Source organism: Otolemur garnettii, unplaced genomic scaffold (genome assembly GCF_000181295.1).
Source record: "Otolemur garnettii isolate 467f Iridium unplaced genomic scaffold, OtoGar3 scaffold00090, whole genome shotgun sequence".
Classification (NCBI taxonomy): Eukaryota; Metazoa; Chordata; class Mammalia; order Primates; family Galagidae; genus Otolemur; species Otolemur garnettii.
Genome location: NW_003852485.1, coordinates 4,186,005 through 4,204,087, shown reverse-complemented (window position 1 = coordinate 4,204,087; position 18,083 = coordinate 4,186,005). Strand labels below are relative to the sequence as shown.

The 18,083-nt window shown below is 36.9% G+C and overlaps 1 protein-coding gene across 1 annotated transcript in view; it reads left to right on the top strand.

Annotated features, from left to right (window-relative positions):
• SCN3A (sodium voltage-gated channel alpha subunit 3) overlaps positions 1–18,083 on the top strand; it is an 82,591-nt gene that overhangs the window by 58,809 nt on the left and 5,699 nt on the right. The window contains exons 18-24 of the mRNA XM_023516360.1: positions 23–177; positions 1,239–1,412; positions 10,753–10,875; positions 13,181–13,453; positions 14,265–14,318; positions 15,387–15,524; positions 16,905–17,009. Coding sequence (XP_023372128.1) covers positions 23–177; positions 1,239–1,412; positions 10,753–10,875; positions 13,181–13,453; positions 14,265–14,318; positions 15,387–15,524; positions 16,905–17,009 — 1,022 coding nt within the window. The remainder of the gene's footprint in view (positions 1–22; positions 178–1,238; positions 1,413–10,752; positions 10,876–13,180; positions 13,454–14,264; positions 14,319–15,386; positions 15,525–16,904; positions 17,010–18,083) is intronic.

Here is an 18,083-nt window from a genome sequence, read left to right as displayed (position 1 = left end):
TGTATTTGACATTTTCTTTTAGGATGTATTAAAAAGTTTCCATTCTGTCAAGTAAGTACAGAAGAAGGCAAAGGGAAGATCTGGTGGAATCTTCGGAAAACCTGCTACAGTATTGTTGAACACAACTGGTTTGAGACTTTCATCGTCTTCATGATTCTTCTCAGTAGCGGTGCTTTGGTAAGTGAAAGGCATATTGGCAAAAATCAGGTTCTAGAGGAATAGTTGATTCTCAGAGATATCAGAGAGCATATACTGAGTTTAAGAATCAAAAAAGGAGGCATATCTGTGCCTTGCAGATCTTGGCATCTGGGGTTTAACTGTGCAGAATTCAGTCCAGAACAAATCAGAACCATGAAACAGCCAGATGGAATTTCTCATCTGGTGTTTATCTAACAGATGTTTTCCTCACTGAGACAACCATTTGCAGAGACATTCTGTAACTATGTTACCTACCCTGTTGAACGCCATCCAGTATTTCCTAATAATTATATTAACATTTATGAACGAAAAGTATTTTTTGTTTTCTTCATGTATAATCAACTTATTCTTACAAAATAAGCCAGATCGTCCAGGAAATCACAGACAGTAATGTTAGAATGGATCAACCCTATTCCTCATTAAAGAAATTCTAATTATTTTCTGAGTTCATATTACTCTACTAACAGCATGTGTTCATATAGTAATTGCCCAGAGACTTTGGGGTGAAAAGTAGGGGGGAAAGTATATACTGTATCAATAAATACATTGGCCTTTTCCTGCCAACGTTTTTCACAGTTACTCTTTGCCTTTAAATTTTGTCTGATGGTCATTGCTTGTGTGAAACAACAATATTTATAAAAAATATTGCTTTGTGGTTTGGCACCTGTAGCTCAAACGGATAAGGCGCCAGCCATATACACCAGAGATGGCAGGTTTGAATCCATCCTGGGCCTGCCAAACAATAATGACAACTACAACCAAAAAATAGCTGGACATTGTGGCAGGTGCCTGTCATCCCAGCTACTTGGGAGGCTGAGGCTAGAGAATCGCTTAAGCCCAGGAGTTGGAGGTTGCTGTGAGCTGTGATGCCAGGGCATTCTACCCAGGGTGACAGCTTGAGGCTCTGTCTCAAAATAATAATAATAATAAGATAAATAAATAAATTGCTTTGTACTCAATATTATGCTAAGAAGTTTCTTTTTTCAAATAGTTAAAGGAGGCAAACCACTCAAATAAATTAAAATATTCTTGATTCTCAGGCATTTGAAGATATATACATTGAACAACGAAAGACTATCAAAACCATGCTAGAATATGCCGACAAGGTCTTCACCTACATATTTATTCTGGAAATGCTTCTCAAATGGGTAGCTTATGGATTTCAAACATACTTCACCAATGCCTGGTGCTGGCTAGATTTCCTGATTGTTGATGTAAGTACACAGAATGATTTTTAGGGAATTATTTTTAGAAGAGGAAGGTTGACATTTTATATATTTCTATGATTAAAACCTTGATTTTGAGTACCAAGTTTCACTAATGCAGACATAATTATGCAGTTGTTCTCTAAAAAAAAAATTATAATAAATGCAACAATGAGGAGTGGCTCATAGAAAAGAGTGGGGGAGGTCCTAAAAATGTGGACAGTGGTCAGGGAAGACCCAGAGAGAGAGGTGTTCTATACCACAAGCAGAAAGTTCCTTTTTCCTGAACCTTAAGGACCTCAAGGTAAGAAATAGGTAAACAATCTATAATTGACAGGTCTCAACACTTAGCTTATTAACAATCTAATAAAGAAATGTCTCCAGGAGGTCAAAGCAATTTTGGGGAAGGGGGGGGGGAATGTTTTTGAGAATGCATTTTAACCCTTTATGGGAGTACACGTGACTAAATGATATTAAATGAACCCATTTACTGTATTCATTCTGCTACATACTCACAGAGACAGTAAAATGCATTTCCATTTTTAAATCAGTTGTTGGATATCCCAGTAGCTAATAAGATATTTACCATGCAAAGAGTTTGGTGTAGGTCTGTTCTGAATCTGATTACCCTGGGGTAAGGAGTCATAGGAACATTGCCAATTGTGGAATCTGTCTGGCTTGCAGCCTATTTTTTCGTTCCAAACCATGGAGAGGCACCGAGGCAAAATGACAGTCTCCTGGTTCTTTGTAGTCTGTGATACTCCATTGCACAAGGCTTCACAGTCTCCAGCAAAACAAGATGCTTCAAGCACTATCTCTAGCTGTTTCCTAGCAATCATAAAGCACTTTATTTTTAGCTCTAACAGTCGCCAGTATGAATCGATGATTACCATATGTGTGCATTCATTCTTTTTATCATTTTTAACAAGTCTGGGTCTATCCAAATTCTACTCACCTTCCTCCCACACATACATGCTCATAATTCCATAAGCAAAATGTGCTTAACCCTTTAAATTGATAAGAAATATGCTACCGAGTAACTTTTAATAGACCAAGAATGACATTCCATGTCTATGGCTGGCCTTTCATGAATAATCGAGAGGAATTTTAATACTGCTCTAAAACGCCATCCTATAATAGGAAGTTTGATATTTTCACCTTCTGCAGCTAGAATGGACCTTAAGGCATGTTAGCCTTTATTCTAAACATTAGGAAACTGAAGTCTCAGTTTAAATCATTTTCCTTAGATAGCCCAGGTACTTACCAATAAAGCTGACACTAGTGACCAAATTCCTAATTCTCAATTCAGCACTCCTGAAGATTTCCTGTCTGACTAATCCACTATAAATACATTAGTTGTAATAAGCAATTGTGTGTATTAGAGTGGCTTCCAGATTAAGCATTTAAATCTTCTTACAATTTTCAGAAGGCCAAAAAGATACTCTCTTCAAATAAAAAACTAAATATGCCAGGTTATTCTGTCACCACATACACTATGCCACAGATGCTACTGTTTACCACACCATGAACTCAATGCATACTTCAGTGAGTATTTATTGAAAACGCATTGGAAAAAAAACTCACATTTTTATGGTGGTTAGTGATTTTTGCATAAATTTCATCCCTAAGGAAATTTATCTGAGCAACTGTCATAACAACTTCGAGTTTGGTTCTAAAATCTCCTCCAGTGCTGATGTGTTCAAAATAAACTCCAGTAAAAGATCCAACCCTCATGAAATGTTTATTAACCACAGGTGATTTACACTTAGCAAACAGCACAGGTGGCAAGGAGAGGCTTGATGTTTGCAGCTGTGGCATTCTTTTCCCCCTCACCCAAGGGCTCATTAGAAAATCCACCAGCTGCTCTGTTGAGGTGAGCAAAGCAGCTCAGGGACACTTTCTGATCCAAATGTGTATTTCTAGTTATCAGCAAACTCTAAAATCGAATGGTCCCTGTCTTAGTTCTTCACATTTATTATTGCCATTGGCATCCCCGACAACGAAGCTGGATGGTTAGTAGCAGCAGTGTCAGCGGCACGATACGATGCCCTCACTGCGGGGCTGCCTTGTATAATAATGAAAATTACTAATCCTGGGATTTAATGCTCGTATGTACAAATGCTACTAAAAGCACTTTAGATGGGTTAATTCATCTAATCTTCCACATTCGATGTGTTAGAAATAATAATATTCTGATTCTGCAGATGGGCAAGCCAAGGCAAAGGGAAGTGGTTGCTTCCCCAGTTAACACAGCTCCTAAGTGGCCACGCGGGATTCTGCACCTAAGTAGTCTGGCTCTACTGACTGTCTTTCTCCCCTGTACATTCCAAACTTCGTTACAAATGTCTTTTTTAATTATAAAGTATTATTCCTTTAGCAATCCTATGAAGATGTGTCCTGTCATTATCTCCTTCTTGCTGTAGATTTTATCTCTGTTTTGCATCTTTAGAAATGTCACCTATCTGGAAAGCAGCAGAGCTGCCTCTGTCCAGCACTGAGCTCTTGGCTCTGTATTTTGCAACAGGGCACAGGCCTGTTTGGTATATTGTGTTGAACTAATCAAAGAATTCCCACATGACACTCTGAAAGTGATTACTTCTAAGCCGTGGTGATGAAAACAGTGAGACGGGCCTTGCTCATATGTACACACTCACCTTGAATTTTAGCAGGAGCTCTTGTGGAGAGAATCAGATAAAATTAAAAGAACTTTGAGGGAAAGGAACTGGATAACTACAAGTGGTCGTCATTTCATATCCATTTCTGATCTCTCTCTAGACGTACTCCCATGGAAACTGTCTAATAGGTAGTTTAACTTTTCCCAATAAATTCTGCTGGTAGGAATGATTCACTTGGCCCATTCCTTGAGAGAATTCAATTCCCTTTAAGCATTATTAACTTATTAATAAGAAACATTTCTCATTGGCCAGGTTTAAAAAGATAGTCCTATTAATTTAACTATAAATTTCTGTATGTGTTCTTTGAAAGATTATGACTTTCAGCTCATAAAGACTGTTAACCTCTAATTCTGGTCTTTCCTGAAACTCCAACCCACATTTCTGTTTCTTTCTAGATAATACCTCTGATGCATCTCCTATCTGCACACATTCACTATCTTTCTCTTGTAGGCCTGTGTTTCTTCCTGAATTCTCTACTGAGTCTGGTGGGGTGGGAGTTCTACACAGCCAAACCACAGTTACCTTCAGTCTCTCTTTTACCCTCACAGATAATCAATTAGCAAGTCCCCCTTGATGTTACCAACTAAGAAGTGAGTTGGGAGTCTTACCCCACTCCCCAACACCACATCAATACCACTATGATTAAGTGGACCAAACAGTGGTTTACTAAAGGCCCTTTCTGCCCCCAGTCCCAAACTCTTCAAATACACTCTTTTAAAAAGATTCACATGATTCTTTCTCTTTTCAAAGGCCTCCCCATGAGATGTAGTTAATCAGCCAATAATAAAGATTTTCATTTATAATATTAATAACAACTAATCTTTGCTGAGCTATAAATTGTTGTATCCTGAATGCCTTTTAATTCATTTAATCCTCATACCTGATATGGTTTCACTTTATTATCCCAATTTCTTAAATAGGGAAACTGAGGCCCAGAGTAGTTATCTAGCTGTCAAGTCGACATATAACATGTATTAATTGTATAAAATGTCAAAAACAATTCATGTTTCTAAAAGGAAATAATTAAACCTGAGGATAGAGTCATAATTATATACTCCATAAACAGAAATAATCATACCCACTATCAATCAGACTGGCACTTTGAATGTTTTTCTAGTAGTGTGCTTGATTAAAGATGATGCATCTACGCAAAGATAATGTCTTTTCAGCATGAATAACATACAGTGTTATTTTGATTTAATCATCTTGAAGTTCGTGAATTAAGGGTTCCAAACAAAGAAACTTACATCATCTGATCCAAGTCCTCATTTGAAAACCAAAACCAAAAATAATGTTTTGAAATGTTTAATGTAAATGTAAAATTCCTGCAGAAGCTATGGCTTCTCTGTGCCCCCCAGCAGTCCCCAGCGATGTGCCCACCAGAAGTTGCACCTCCCTCCCCTCAGAGATGAATGTTTAGATCTGCAGCTTCCGGCTACCACATACAGTGTCACGATGACCAAGATGTTCTGGATCATGTGAGCACTGTGGATTTTCTGATCATGTACAAAGTTAAAGACCAATAAATAAACTGGAAAAGCCTAAGATAAAGTAGAAGTGACCTCAAAGGAAAACAGGCAGCCCCTGGGTTATAAACCAACTGCCATTTCTGACATATGCTGCATTTGGAATCCTCTTTACTTCTCCCAACTATGGGCAGCCTCACTCCCTTTCTGCTGTTGACCCGACCCACCCCAGCTCACCACATCCCTTCATTCCCACTACCTTCAGACTCCCATCTTCACCAGTCTTCTGCCATCATTTCCATGGTAGCCTTGTGCCTGCCCCTCACCACCACCCGCGCCCCTTTCTAGCAGTGCTTAGCTTATAGGAAATACAGTTGCACTGCTATGGAAGTGGGGAGGTGGGCACCTAGCAATCTGAATCCAGGCGCCCTTGCCTTAAGAAATTTTGAGTAAATGCATTTGCTGTTTAAGCCCCTCGGGACTATTAACAGGAAAACCTCAACTGCAAGATATACTGAAAGGGGCTTTTGTGGCCTGACAGGGAAACTCAGTCACAACGTGAATTACTATTTCTATGTTCTGACCTCTAAAGTAAGAGTTGATTTTACTCTGTGTTGACCACCTTGGTATTTTGACCAATTTCCTGTCATCCTTTGGGTGGTCAACTTACAGAGGTTCACTGTATGTGATTAATGACCTTTTACTTATTGATTTATAGGAGCTCTTTTTATATGGAGGAAATTTAATATTTTGTCACATGTGGTATAAGTAATATTTTACTTATTTCGGCTTTTGGCTCTAGATTTTTTTTGTCATATAAAAATTTTTCATGCCAATTTGGTTGAATTTATCAATATTTTGTTTTCCTTGGTTTTCTCATGTTTATGAAGGCCACTTCAAGACTATTAAATATTTCCTCTTATTTTTTTCCAGTTTTATAGTTCAAGTTTCTCTTATTTCTTTGTTCATTTATCTTTTTTTTTTCTTTTTGAGACAGTGCCTCAAGCTATCCCCCTGGGCATAGTGCCATGGCATGGCACCACAGTTCACAGCAACCTCCAACTCCTGGGCTCAAGCGAGTCTCCTACCTCAGCCTCCCAAGTAGCTGGGACCACAGGCACCCTCCACAACACCCAGCTATTTTTTGGTTGCAGCCATCATTGTTGTTTTTGGTGGGCCTGGGCTGGATTCAAACCCACCACCTTAGGTGTATGTGGCTGGCGCCTTAGCCACTTGAGCCACAGACACCAAGCCTGTTCATTTATCTTTATGTTTTAATTTTAACATATCTGGAATTTAATTTGGTGTGAGATCTGAGCAATATTATATTGCTCTAAATGGTTTCTCACTTAATAAATAATCATTTTCTTTTTCCACTTTCACTTAAAATCTTCCCCTTTACCACATGCTAAATCCCAGTGTGTGTTGAGTTTAATTGGAACATAATTTTGTTTAATTCATTCCTTTCTCTACTAATATCACAGATTTAATGATTATAGATCTATAATTGATCTTAATATCTGGTGAATTATCCTCTCTGCTTTTCTTCTTAATACAGTAATATTTTAGATTATTCTTATTTTTTTATTTTTCCATATTAACTTTTTAAAGTTTGTATAGTTCAAAGAGACAAACTTCAAAAGTTAATATGAAAAATACATTAGTCAACAAACTAAAATAATTATATAATAGTTGAAATAAGATCTTTCAAATAACTTAAAATAGTTTTTCACTTGATTCTCTTGTTTCACTTAAGGTCCACAGTAATATATCTGCAAATAATGACTTCTACTTTTCCAATTCTTATAACTCTTCCTTTTTTTAGAAACTGTTAAATAATAATGTCAGTCAAGGGCCTATTCTTTCATCTGCTTTTCATAGGAATGCTTCTAGATTTCTCGGTTATAAATTATATAAACTTTTAGATTAAAAAATATCATTAGGGTCAGTGTCTGTGGCTCAGAGAGTAGGGCACAGGCCCCATATACCAAGGGTAGCGGGTTTGAACTCGGCCCTGCCAAACTGCAACAAAAAATAGCCGAGCATTATGGCTGGCACCTGTAGTCCCAGCTACGCTGGAGGCTGAGGCAAGAGAATCGCCTAAGCCCAGGAGCTGGAGGTTGTTGTGAGCTGTGATGCCACAGCACCCTACTAGGCTGACAACTAAAACTCTGTCTCTAAAAACAAAGAAACATATCATTAGAATGTATGGAAGTGATATGTGCTTTTTATCTTTTGACTCTGCATGTCTGACTTTAAAAATTAAGCCATTTTTAAGGGAAACAAATTTCTATTCCTTGGCTTATTAACCAAACATAGGATTTCTAGTCTGTTCTTCAGAACCCTCAGCTTCTTTACTTACATTATCCTCCTCTTTCTCAATCTCAGTTGCCATAGGAATGTAAAAGGGTGTGGACGACAACTGGATCACCCCTAAAACCTCTAGCATAGACGTTTTCCTCTATTTACTGTGTTGGGTGGTACAGTGCCTAGATCCATGTAAATTCATACTGAAAGTTCAGTTTTGAAAATGGGTGGCTCTTCTCTTTGCACACCTTCGTAAGAGTTCCTTTTATGTTTAGCACAAAAGAGATAAAGATGAAAACACAAAAATTGGGTACAAATTTCCTGAAATAAAAACACTAGACTTAAAAACAGAAGACCTAAATTCCAGTTATATCTTGCCTATTTCTGTCTTTTCTTGAGTTAGTCATTTGACCACTCTGAGACACAAAGGTAATGAGTAAAAAAAGATTATTATAAGTTGTAAGTCACCCTCCCACCACAGGAAGGCAACATCTAACTTTCCAGGATGCAGCAAATCTTTAAAATGTTTGCAAGGAGCTACTTCTGCTTGTATTTGAAAGGTCTTATTTCAAACTTGCCTCGAAAGCATATTAAAGTTTTTTACAAGTCAAATGTAAACTAGAAAAAAATTCTTTGTATGCTCAAGCACATTGTGACAATCTTATCAAAGTGATTGGAAAGGAAAAAAATAATCATTTTAAGTTAACTAAACCAGTTTGCAATAATTATTCCTCAAATCCTAAAATGTCTTTTAAATTCCCTTTATTTTCCTATGCTGCAGATCTCAGCACAGGTTTGTCAGGGAATCCAATGTCAGGCAGAGTTGACGGTCTCCTTTTTGGAGCTTGTAGATACTCTAGGATGCATGCAGCCTAGAAAAATAGGAATGAGCTCCTCTGAGCCTTAATCTAACGGGTATCATGGTTGCAACTCTGGCTTTTTGTCCTCTGGGACAGGAGTGCCATTAAAAAAGTCCAGTTTACAAATGCCCAGCTTTACTACCGACACACAGTCTCATGTCCATTTAGAGTGGTTTCATGAAGGTAATGCCTCCCAGCCTTCAAATTCACCATATCCAACAACCACTGGTTCTGGATTTTTCCCTTTTTTTTCTTTTTAAAGCATGAACTTCCTTACTTCAAGGTTTTGAGAAATTTGCAGCCAATTCCCCTTAAAAGCCCAGTTCTCAAATGGAGGACTTGGTTGGGAGGATGAGAAATGTTTTCAGGTAGCAAGTCCAGAGACATAAGGAAGTTGGTAATGCCTCCTGAGGAAAAAGAGCCCAGAACATAGAAGCCTTGTGTGATCTCTAATAAGCTTTCCAATCTTTCCAGTCTCCTGTGGGAGCAAACCCGTGAGAGAAATGAATAGCTTAATAAATTATCCTGCCACTAATCGAGTTTAACGTTCAGGTCGTGCATTATTCTGTTCAATTCTGTGAGATGTATGCTAAATTAAACAATAAAGGGGCAGTGACTTCATGTGCCTTTAACGCCTAGGTTCTTATTTTGGTGTCACCCTTTAGATTATGTGGTTTGGGGAAGATCAGATTGTTGGGAGGATTCACAGATTGTTTTCACTGGAAGTTAAACCCTATGGCTCTTTAGCCATTCAATCGCTATGATGAATTAATTTCTCTCCTATGCATCAAAGAAAGCACTACTTATTTATCCTCAGTGCAAGAGCTGCAAAAATCATAAGTCCAAATCATTGTGTTCTAAATCATTCCAATCATTGAGTGTTCTTTCATTCAGATAAAATGTTTTATAATGGATGCCAAAAGGTTAAGATATGGTTTTAAGGTCAAATCATTTGAGTTCAAGTCACCAAATCCCCCCATCTCTTGTGGCTATGCAAACTTTTTTGTGTTTTGGTGAGGGTAGAGGGATGACTCTCAACTTCCTCACCAATAAAAATGTAATAATGATAGTACTTCCCTGTATTTATACATGTAGGCATGTTATTAAAATCAAAGCAATTTCAGGATCGGCCTCCTGAAAGGACATGTCTTCTTTAATCTTTCATACATTTAAGTAAAATTTAACAAATATAAAATACAGATTGAATAGCCCTTATCAAAAATGCTTGGGACCAAAGTGGTTTGGGATTGTTTTCAGATATTGAAATATTTGCATTGTATTAATTGAACATCCTTAATCCCCAAATCCATAATATGCCAATGAGCGTTTCTTCTGAGCATCATTTTGATGCTCAAAAACTTAGGATTTTGGAGTGTTTGGGATTTCAGATTTTCCAAGTAGGGATGCTCAACCTGTATCAGAAAGATGTATGTCTGATCACGGCGAACAAGAGGTGCTGTATTCTAAATCGTAAGTCGAGGTGCTTGGATAAAAACTTTCTAGATAAAAAATTCCATTTTATTAACTTATCCAACTCACAGTGATTAAAGTATAGCCAACCTGATGCTGCTAGACATGTTCTGAAAAATATTTCAGTCCAATTGAGAAAAAGCGTATATGACCTGTAGGGGAGATACCTAACCAATTAACTCTGTCACGTGGTAAATGCCTCCAGCACACATAACTCATAGGCTACATAATAAATTCAGAAAAGAAACATGACATCAGATCAATAATACTAAGTATCTGGCTTTTGAGCTAACTCCTGAATCAATGGCATATGCACAGGTTGAAAAGGGATCCATGTTGTAGAAATCTAGCTGAAGGGGTTTATAAATGCGTATAAATATGGGCAGATATCCTGATTCACTGATAAGAAAATCAAGAGGACAATAATGTGAGATTATCTCACTGTGTGGAAAATGAAGTTTGCCAAGGTATGTCTGAGCTTTTATTTGGTTGGTGCTAAATAGACACCACATCCTACACCTTTAGTCAACAATTTCTTGGTGAACTAATCAGTATTTGTTTCCTTTTTTAGGTTTCTTTGGTTAGCTTGGTAGCCAATGCTCTTGGCTACTCAGAACTTGGTGCCATCAAATCCCTACGGACACTAAGAGCTTTAAGACCTCTAAGAGCCTTATCCAGGTTTGAAGGCATGAGGGTAAGAAGAATCAAAGCCATCTAATTATTTATGTCAGATTTATTACTTGTAGAGAATTATTTAGATGCAAACTGGTCCCCATACTCTTCTGAGATTTATTACATAGAATTATCAGAATTAGAGCCAGAATCTCAGAGATCACAAAGTCTAGCCTCTGGAAATAAACATTTATTTCCGCGGGCCCTCAGAAGTTGTTTGTGACAGAACTAAAACTCGAATCCAAGTCTCCTGGTCACAGTCAAGGCGATTTTCACAACACCCCAAAACTATAGGCTGCCAGTTACTTCTTTTCCTTTCTTAGACACACTGAAATGATTAGAACCACCACTACTACCTTCATCCCAGGAGGGGAGTTTTCTTTCTCTCAATCGTCTGATTTCTTCTAAATTTGTAGTAATGAATGAAAAGTAAAATGGTGTTTTGCTTCTTGGATTAAGTAATAAAATTGTTGCACAAGAAGACAACATAAAATAGTAGCCTCTCACAAAATCTTACAGTCTGAGCAACTAAAGCAGGGGGTTGGGATCATTAAGCAAGCAGCATTTCGGCAACCCCAGAGTTTGTTTTATAGAGCTCCCTTTTCAGCGAGCATGCTGAGTGAGTTTCGCTGTTTCCATAGCGCTTATATTTTCCTCTCCACTCTGTTCCTCAATATGTATATTAATGCAGGTAAACATAGAGTCCACACTTCCATAGATAACTACTTGCCACACCCCTCTCAGTACTGTTTAGCACAAAGGCCAGTTTCGTTTTCAAATGTACATGGATAGTGAGTTTCTTCTAGGCCTTAGGGCTTTTTATAAAGGAAGCAGTTTGTTTGGGACAATAAAAACATTTCAGCCTTGACTTTGAGTTCATTCATCAGAGAGAGTGAAACCCACCACTAGACTTTCCAGAAGCAGTGTAATCAAGGAAATACTTGGTATTTACCTTGTAGTTTTATTTCATTCCTACTGCTAAAGAGAGGTACAAGACAAATTTCATAAAAATTACTATATAATTTCAAGTTCTTTTCAAACCAGTCTTTATCATTACTGATCTAAGTCCTCATCTGGTTTCATGGCTTCATATTAAGTTTATTTTTGAGGAGAAATAGCAGTTGAATAGAATTTAAAATTATACTATTACTGATACAAGCCCTCATCTGGTTTCATGGTTTCATATTAATAGTTTATTCTTGAGGAGAAATAGCAATTGAACAAAATTTAAAACTTACAAATTTTTTCTAATCTGAAAAATATCCTTAAGTTTAGAGTTTTTAATTCCACAATATAGCAGAAATAACATTTAGGCTATAAAATATGATAATGTATTATGCATTTATTTGAAGCTATGGCGGTCATTTGACATAAGTTTTGGTAGGAAAAAACCTGGCAAGTATATTGTATATGGCTTAATTTCTAAAAGAAATAAAATCCAAGTAGCATAGGAAACTTTTACAATTTTAGATTCAGTTTTTGATATCAGTATAAAATTCCTTGGTATGTATTTCTAAAATGATGTGTACAATGTTTAAAAATAAAATAATAGTTGCATTTACTAGAAATGCTTAACTGAATAGCCGGATATGAACATTTAGATAGGAAAATTACGGGCAACCTCCCTAAGATTTTAAAATGTAGTATATTTTAATCTTTTCTGAATTTAATGGGAGGCTGAGTGTCTAAATTTTTCTTTCACAAAATTACTCAGCCTGGGTTGATGCAGCAGCACGTGCCCCCAAGTGGACGTGTGAAAGAACACAGGGTCCTAAGAATGGGGTCATATTCAATGCGGGGATTTACTGAGAGGGAAAAAAGCATCTTACAAATTCCTACGCTTATCTTTCATAGCCCTAAAAAGTGAACCTGATCCATGGAAACAGATTTCGGGCCTTTTCAATACTTTATTGGTGAAGGATTTGTTTACTCTTTCCAATCATCATTCATTCATTAACATTCTTACAAATTAAAATGTGTTGTTGAAAGATGATTGTTTCTTCTGTTGGTATTTAATTCATCTTTTTTTTTTCTTTTTTTCTCCAGCATACAAACATTTTCTGACTTCATCTTATTATATCAGGTTTCTGTTGATTTCTTTTCACACTTCGGCTTATTCCGCTTTCCTTAAGACCTTAGTTCTTTAGTTGTGTCACTCCTTGTTTTCCCTTAGAAATATGTGCTAGAAAATAGTAGAAGAAACGACTTGTCTACCTAGCTTTTTGTTTAACTCTTTCAAACGTGTATTAGTACTAAGTAACTAAGTGAAAGGCATGGTTTCCATTTTGACAGTTTGTGAGTCGCTGTCTCCTCGTTTCCCCTTTCAGGTGGTGGTGAACGCTCTGGTGGGAGCGATTCCCTCCATCATGAATGTGCTGTTGGTTTGTCTCATCTTCTGGCTAATTTTTAGCATCATGGGTGTGAATCTGTTTGCTGGGAAGTTCTACCACTGTGTTAACATGACGACGGGTAGCATGTTTAAAGTGAGTGAAGTCAACAATTTGAGCGACTGTCAGGCTCTTGGCAAGCAAGCTCGGTGGAAAAACGTGAAAGTGAATTTTGATAATGTTGGTGCTGGCTACCTCGCGTTGCTTCAAGTGGTAAGTGTCTACTGTACAAGTTTAGAAAATACTTTTGAGGTATGTCTTTAAGATTATTTCTCTGATGCTCTTTGAATGATTAGTATATAATAGTGGAAGAGTAGTGGTTATAACCCCTATAGTATCAGCCTGACTATAAAACGATGTTGCTTCACTATAAAAAGATGTTGCAGTTGTTTTCTTTTTTTATTTTCCCCCATGTTCCCCAGTGTTTTCATGTGTTTTTATATTCTGCTTCTTATTTTTTCTCATTATATTATTGAACTCCATTGCCATTTTTAGTCTTCTGTAGCAATCATTGCCAGAGGAGCAATTTTATATATCAAACGAACAATATATTTATAGTGTTTAATTAAAATCTATGAAGTATTAGCCAGATGACTAGTCTGGGCAACATAGCAAGACCCTTTATTAATAATAATAACAACAAATTGTACTTAAAAATAGACTGTGTTCCAAGGGAAATAAATAAAATAAGTTTCAGAGTCTAAATAGAAATATTTTCTACTTTCATTTCAATCTCTTCATAGGAAATGTCATAATATTATACAAAAAGTTATTTGTGGTCCCACCAATTACTCTCCCTCCACCCATCCTTCCCCCTCCTCTTCTCTCCCTCTCCCCTTTCCCCTTCTTCTTGGGCTATAATTGGGCTATAGCTACATTGTACCCCATGATTGCATTAATGTACGCAGCTATGATTTAATAAAAATAAAGTTATTTGTGAAAATACTGTCAGATTTTCATCTGGTAAAATGTCACATTCTTGCATGAAGTTTTTATGTACAATTCAAATCTATATTATTTCCAGGCCACATTTAAAGGCTGGATGGATATTATGTATGCAGCTGTTGATTCACGAGATGTAAGTATCACTCAAATATTATTTATAGCTACTAAATTTTCTATGGTAAACATAGTTAATAATTTAAGTGAAATATTCAGAATTTTATATTGGAAAAAACTAGAATATTTATTGTGGCATATACAAATAATCTTTTTATGCCAATGTGTTTTAATATAGATCTTGTTTTGGTTAATGAATGTCTGATATGTAATATATATCTAATATGAAAGTATATCTAAGTGCACGGATCATGCGACTATTCAGAAGGGAAGTTTAAACCTAGACTATTCAGAAGGGAAGTTTCTCACTGGGGGAGTAACTTGTCTGTCCCTAACCCTGGACAGTATGATGAACCAGAGTCTATGAAGCTTCCAAGAACATTATGAGACAGAAAAGCAAGCAAGTTTCAGGGGAATTCAATTTTGAAAATAGAAAAATGATTCTAGTTTATGCTCTTAGCTGTTGATGTTCTGCTATTAAAGCCATTCCAAAACCAAAGGGAAAATATTGAAAAAATTATAGTAATAAGACTAATAACAGGCTGTTTATATCACTGTTGTTTATATTAAAGAATATATTACGGGGAAGATACAGTGGGGAAATAGATTCTCACAAACAATTATAAAACCTGCAAACTTTCATTATACTAGATCATGCTAATTTGAAAACAAAGAACAGGGTGGCACCTGAGGCTCAGTGAGTGGGGCGCCAGCCCTATATACTGAGGGTGGCGGGTTCAAATCCAGCCCTGGCCAAACTGCAACAAAAAATAGCTGGGCATTGTGGTGGGCACCTGTAGTCCCTGCTACTCAGGAGGCTGAGGCAAGAGAATGGCCTAAGCCCAAGAGCTAGAGGTTGCTATGAGCTGTGACACCACAGCACTCTACTGAGGGCAATAACATGAGACTCTGTCTCTACAAAAAAAAAAAAAAAGAAAGAAAAGAAAACAAAGAACAATTTTTGTAGAGTAATACCTATAGTAAAAGTAGCACTATATATTAAGTAATAACACTCACAACATTATTAATTTAGTTTAAATATTCATTGTGCTTTTAATATTTTCTTAATATTTTCAATGTCATTTAGGTTAAACTTCAGCCTGAATATGAAGAAAATCTGTACATGTATTTATACTTTGTCATCTTTATCATCTTTGGGTCCTTCTTCACCCTGAATCTGTTCATTGGTGTCATCATAGATAACTTCAACCAGCAGAAAAAGAAGATAAGTATTCCTTAGCTTTTGCCTTTTTCCATTCTGAGGTTCTGTTACATACCAAATAATTAGGATACCTTTACTCCTAACAGACTTAGACTGTGTTTGTATTATTTTCAGTTTAGTATGTGTTCGATTCAGCTATAGGAGGTTCAAGCCTGCAGTTGGTAACTCCTCTCTAGGTTTAAACACTGGAGAGCTTTGTGTCAAAACTGTGACACTGCCTCAGACCCGTCCAGTGGGTCTCCAGTGCTTTAGCTTGGCTTACAGAGCCTTGCGGGAATTACCTCCACCTGGTCTCGCAACTTCACCTTCTCCCACACCTCATCCACTTCCCTACTCCCCAGGCGCCACACGGCCTCTCATTATCAGCACCATCGCTTGCTAGGCACACAGCTGTATGAGTTTTCTGCCCTTCTCTCAGAAAGCCATTTTCTCGTACCTCCAAGACTTTATATATTTTCTCTTCTTAGAATGCTTTACCTAGGAAACCCTTAATCATCTTATAAGACCTAGCTTAAGGGTACACGCCTACATAAAGCCTGTCTCTGTGTCTCTGAATTTATTGTTGCCTCTACAGCACTTTTTTTGTTTTGTTTTTTTTTTTTTGGCATATCACTATACACTCTCCGCCTGTGCTTTCAGTTTCCTGCTCCATTTAGGAGCAAGATACTATAACAAATATCTACGCCAGCACGTTGTCTAGAACACAGAAAATGTTCAAAAATTGTTAAATTGAGAAGTGAAACTATCAACAGTTAACTGAATAAAAAACATTTTTTTTATTTTACAAAAGCATATTTGAGATTTTTTTCTGCCTACTCCTAAATATAGTATAATCAAACTAAGTCCCTGTAGTAGGCAGAGATTCATGTGCTTCTAGATTTTGCACTAGTATTAAATTCACAATTTCAAAAAGGTTAGCTAGGCACAGTGGTTCACACTTATAATCTCAGCATTTTAGTAGGCTGAGGTAGAAGGATTGCTTAAAGCCAAAAGTTCAAGACTAGCCTGGGCAATATAGCAAGACTTCATCATTTAAAAAAAAAAAAAAATTGAAGTCAGCTAGGTATGGCGGCACATGCCTATTCCAGCTTCCCGGGAGACTGAGGCAGGGAGATCACTTAAGCCCTGGAATTCTAGGCTGCAGTGAGCTATGATCACATAACTGCATATTCAGCCAAGATGATGGAGTAAGACTCAGTCTCATTAATAAAAATAATAACAATCAAACAAAGAATTTCACACAAATGGGAAAAACAGTATAAATCTATCTGAAGCAGACTAATAACCACTTAAAAATTTGAGAAAGTTTAAAGGAAGGACAAATATTTTTTGTAAAAGTGCTATTTGTTGGGATTGTAACCAGTTTTATGCTAATGTCTTTACTTTGGAGGTCAAGACATTTTTATGACAGAGGAACAGAAAAAATATTACAATGCAATGAAGAAACTTGGATCAAAGAAACCTCAGAAACCCATACCTCGGCCAGGAGTAAGAATTCCTCATCTTCTTTAACATTCCAAAGCCTAGTTCCATATGATCAAATTGGGCAAGGCTCTGAGTCAGAACACATTAGGGGATGTCACCAATATGCAGCCCTGATTACAAAGTTCATACGGGCAGCACAATTCATCACTTCTAATTCATCAGGAATTACCAGTTCTTTAAAAAGAGGTCATGGTCTTTACAATTTGTGAGTTGAAAGCTTCCACTTCAGGGTTCCTAATAAATGCTTCCCAGGCAAGTCTCATCCTTCTGCTGCCAACAACACACCTGGTTCCTCCTACTCTGGCCTTCCCTCCAAGGCCTCCCTTTATTTACACTCCTTGTTTTCTTTATTCTTAAGACTAGACGATATGCCTAATCTGTTTAGAAAGGGAAAGGATGACACCATATTGTTTACTGTTTCACCAAATGCATACTCTGTAGGGTTTAATAATAATGAAATGGCCTAATACGGGTTATGTTCATGGAGCTGTACTCTCTAACTCATCTACCTTCTGAGATAGGTGCGGAGTGAGGAAACTGAGGCCCAAAGATATAAGCGTCAGGTCCCAAGTCACAAAGCCCATAATTGCCAGAACTGGGACTTGACAAGTTCTCGTGAATCCTCTAAATGATTTCACTTTACCATACTGTAGGTAGTTGAAGCTGGAAGGTGGTGGGAGAGGGCTGAGGGAGGTAGCATGCCGTACACAGAAAGGAATGAACCACCTTCACGGAAGTTCATTTAAATATGAAGACACTGCTAGTTCATTCATACTTTTACCCTAAATGATTAAAAATGCATTTATCTAATTAATATTAGATATATTAATATATCTAACTTAACAGCCATTATTTAACAGATAATATTATAGTTAACAGCCATTATTAATATAGCAATCTATAAAAACATATGGTTCCTGAGATGGTTGTTAATAAGGCGAAAATTTTTCCAAAAGTCATGCATTTTTATTTAAACAAAGGTAAAGAAAAACAGGCAAAAAGAAAGATAGATAAATTAACAAACTCATACGTTCACAGAGCTCGAGATACAAAATTTATTTATTTATTTATTTATTT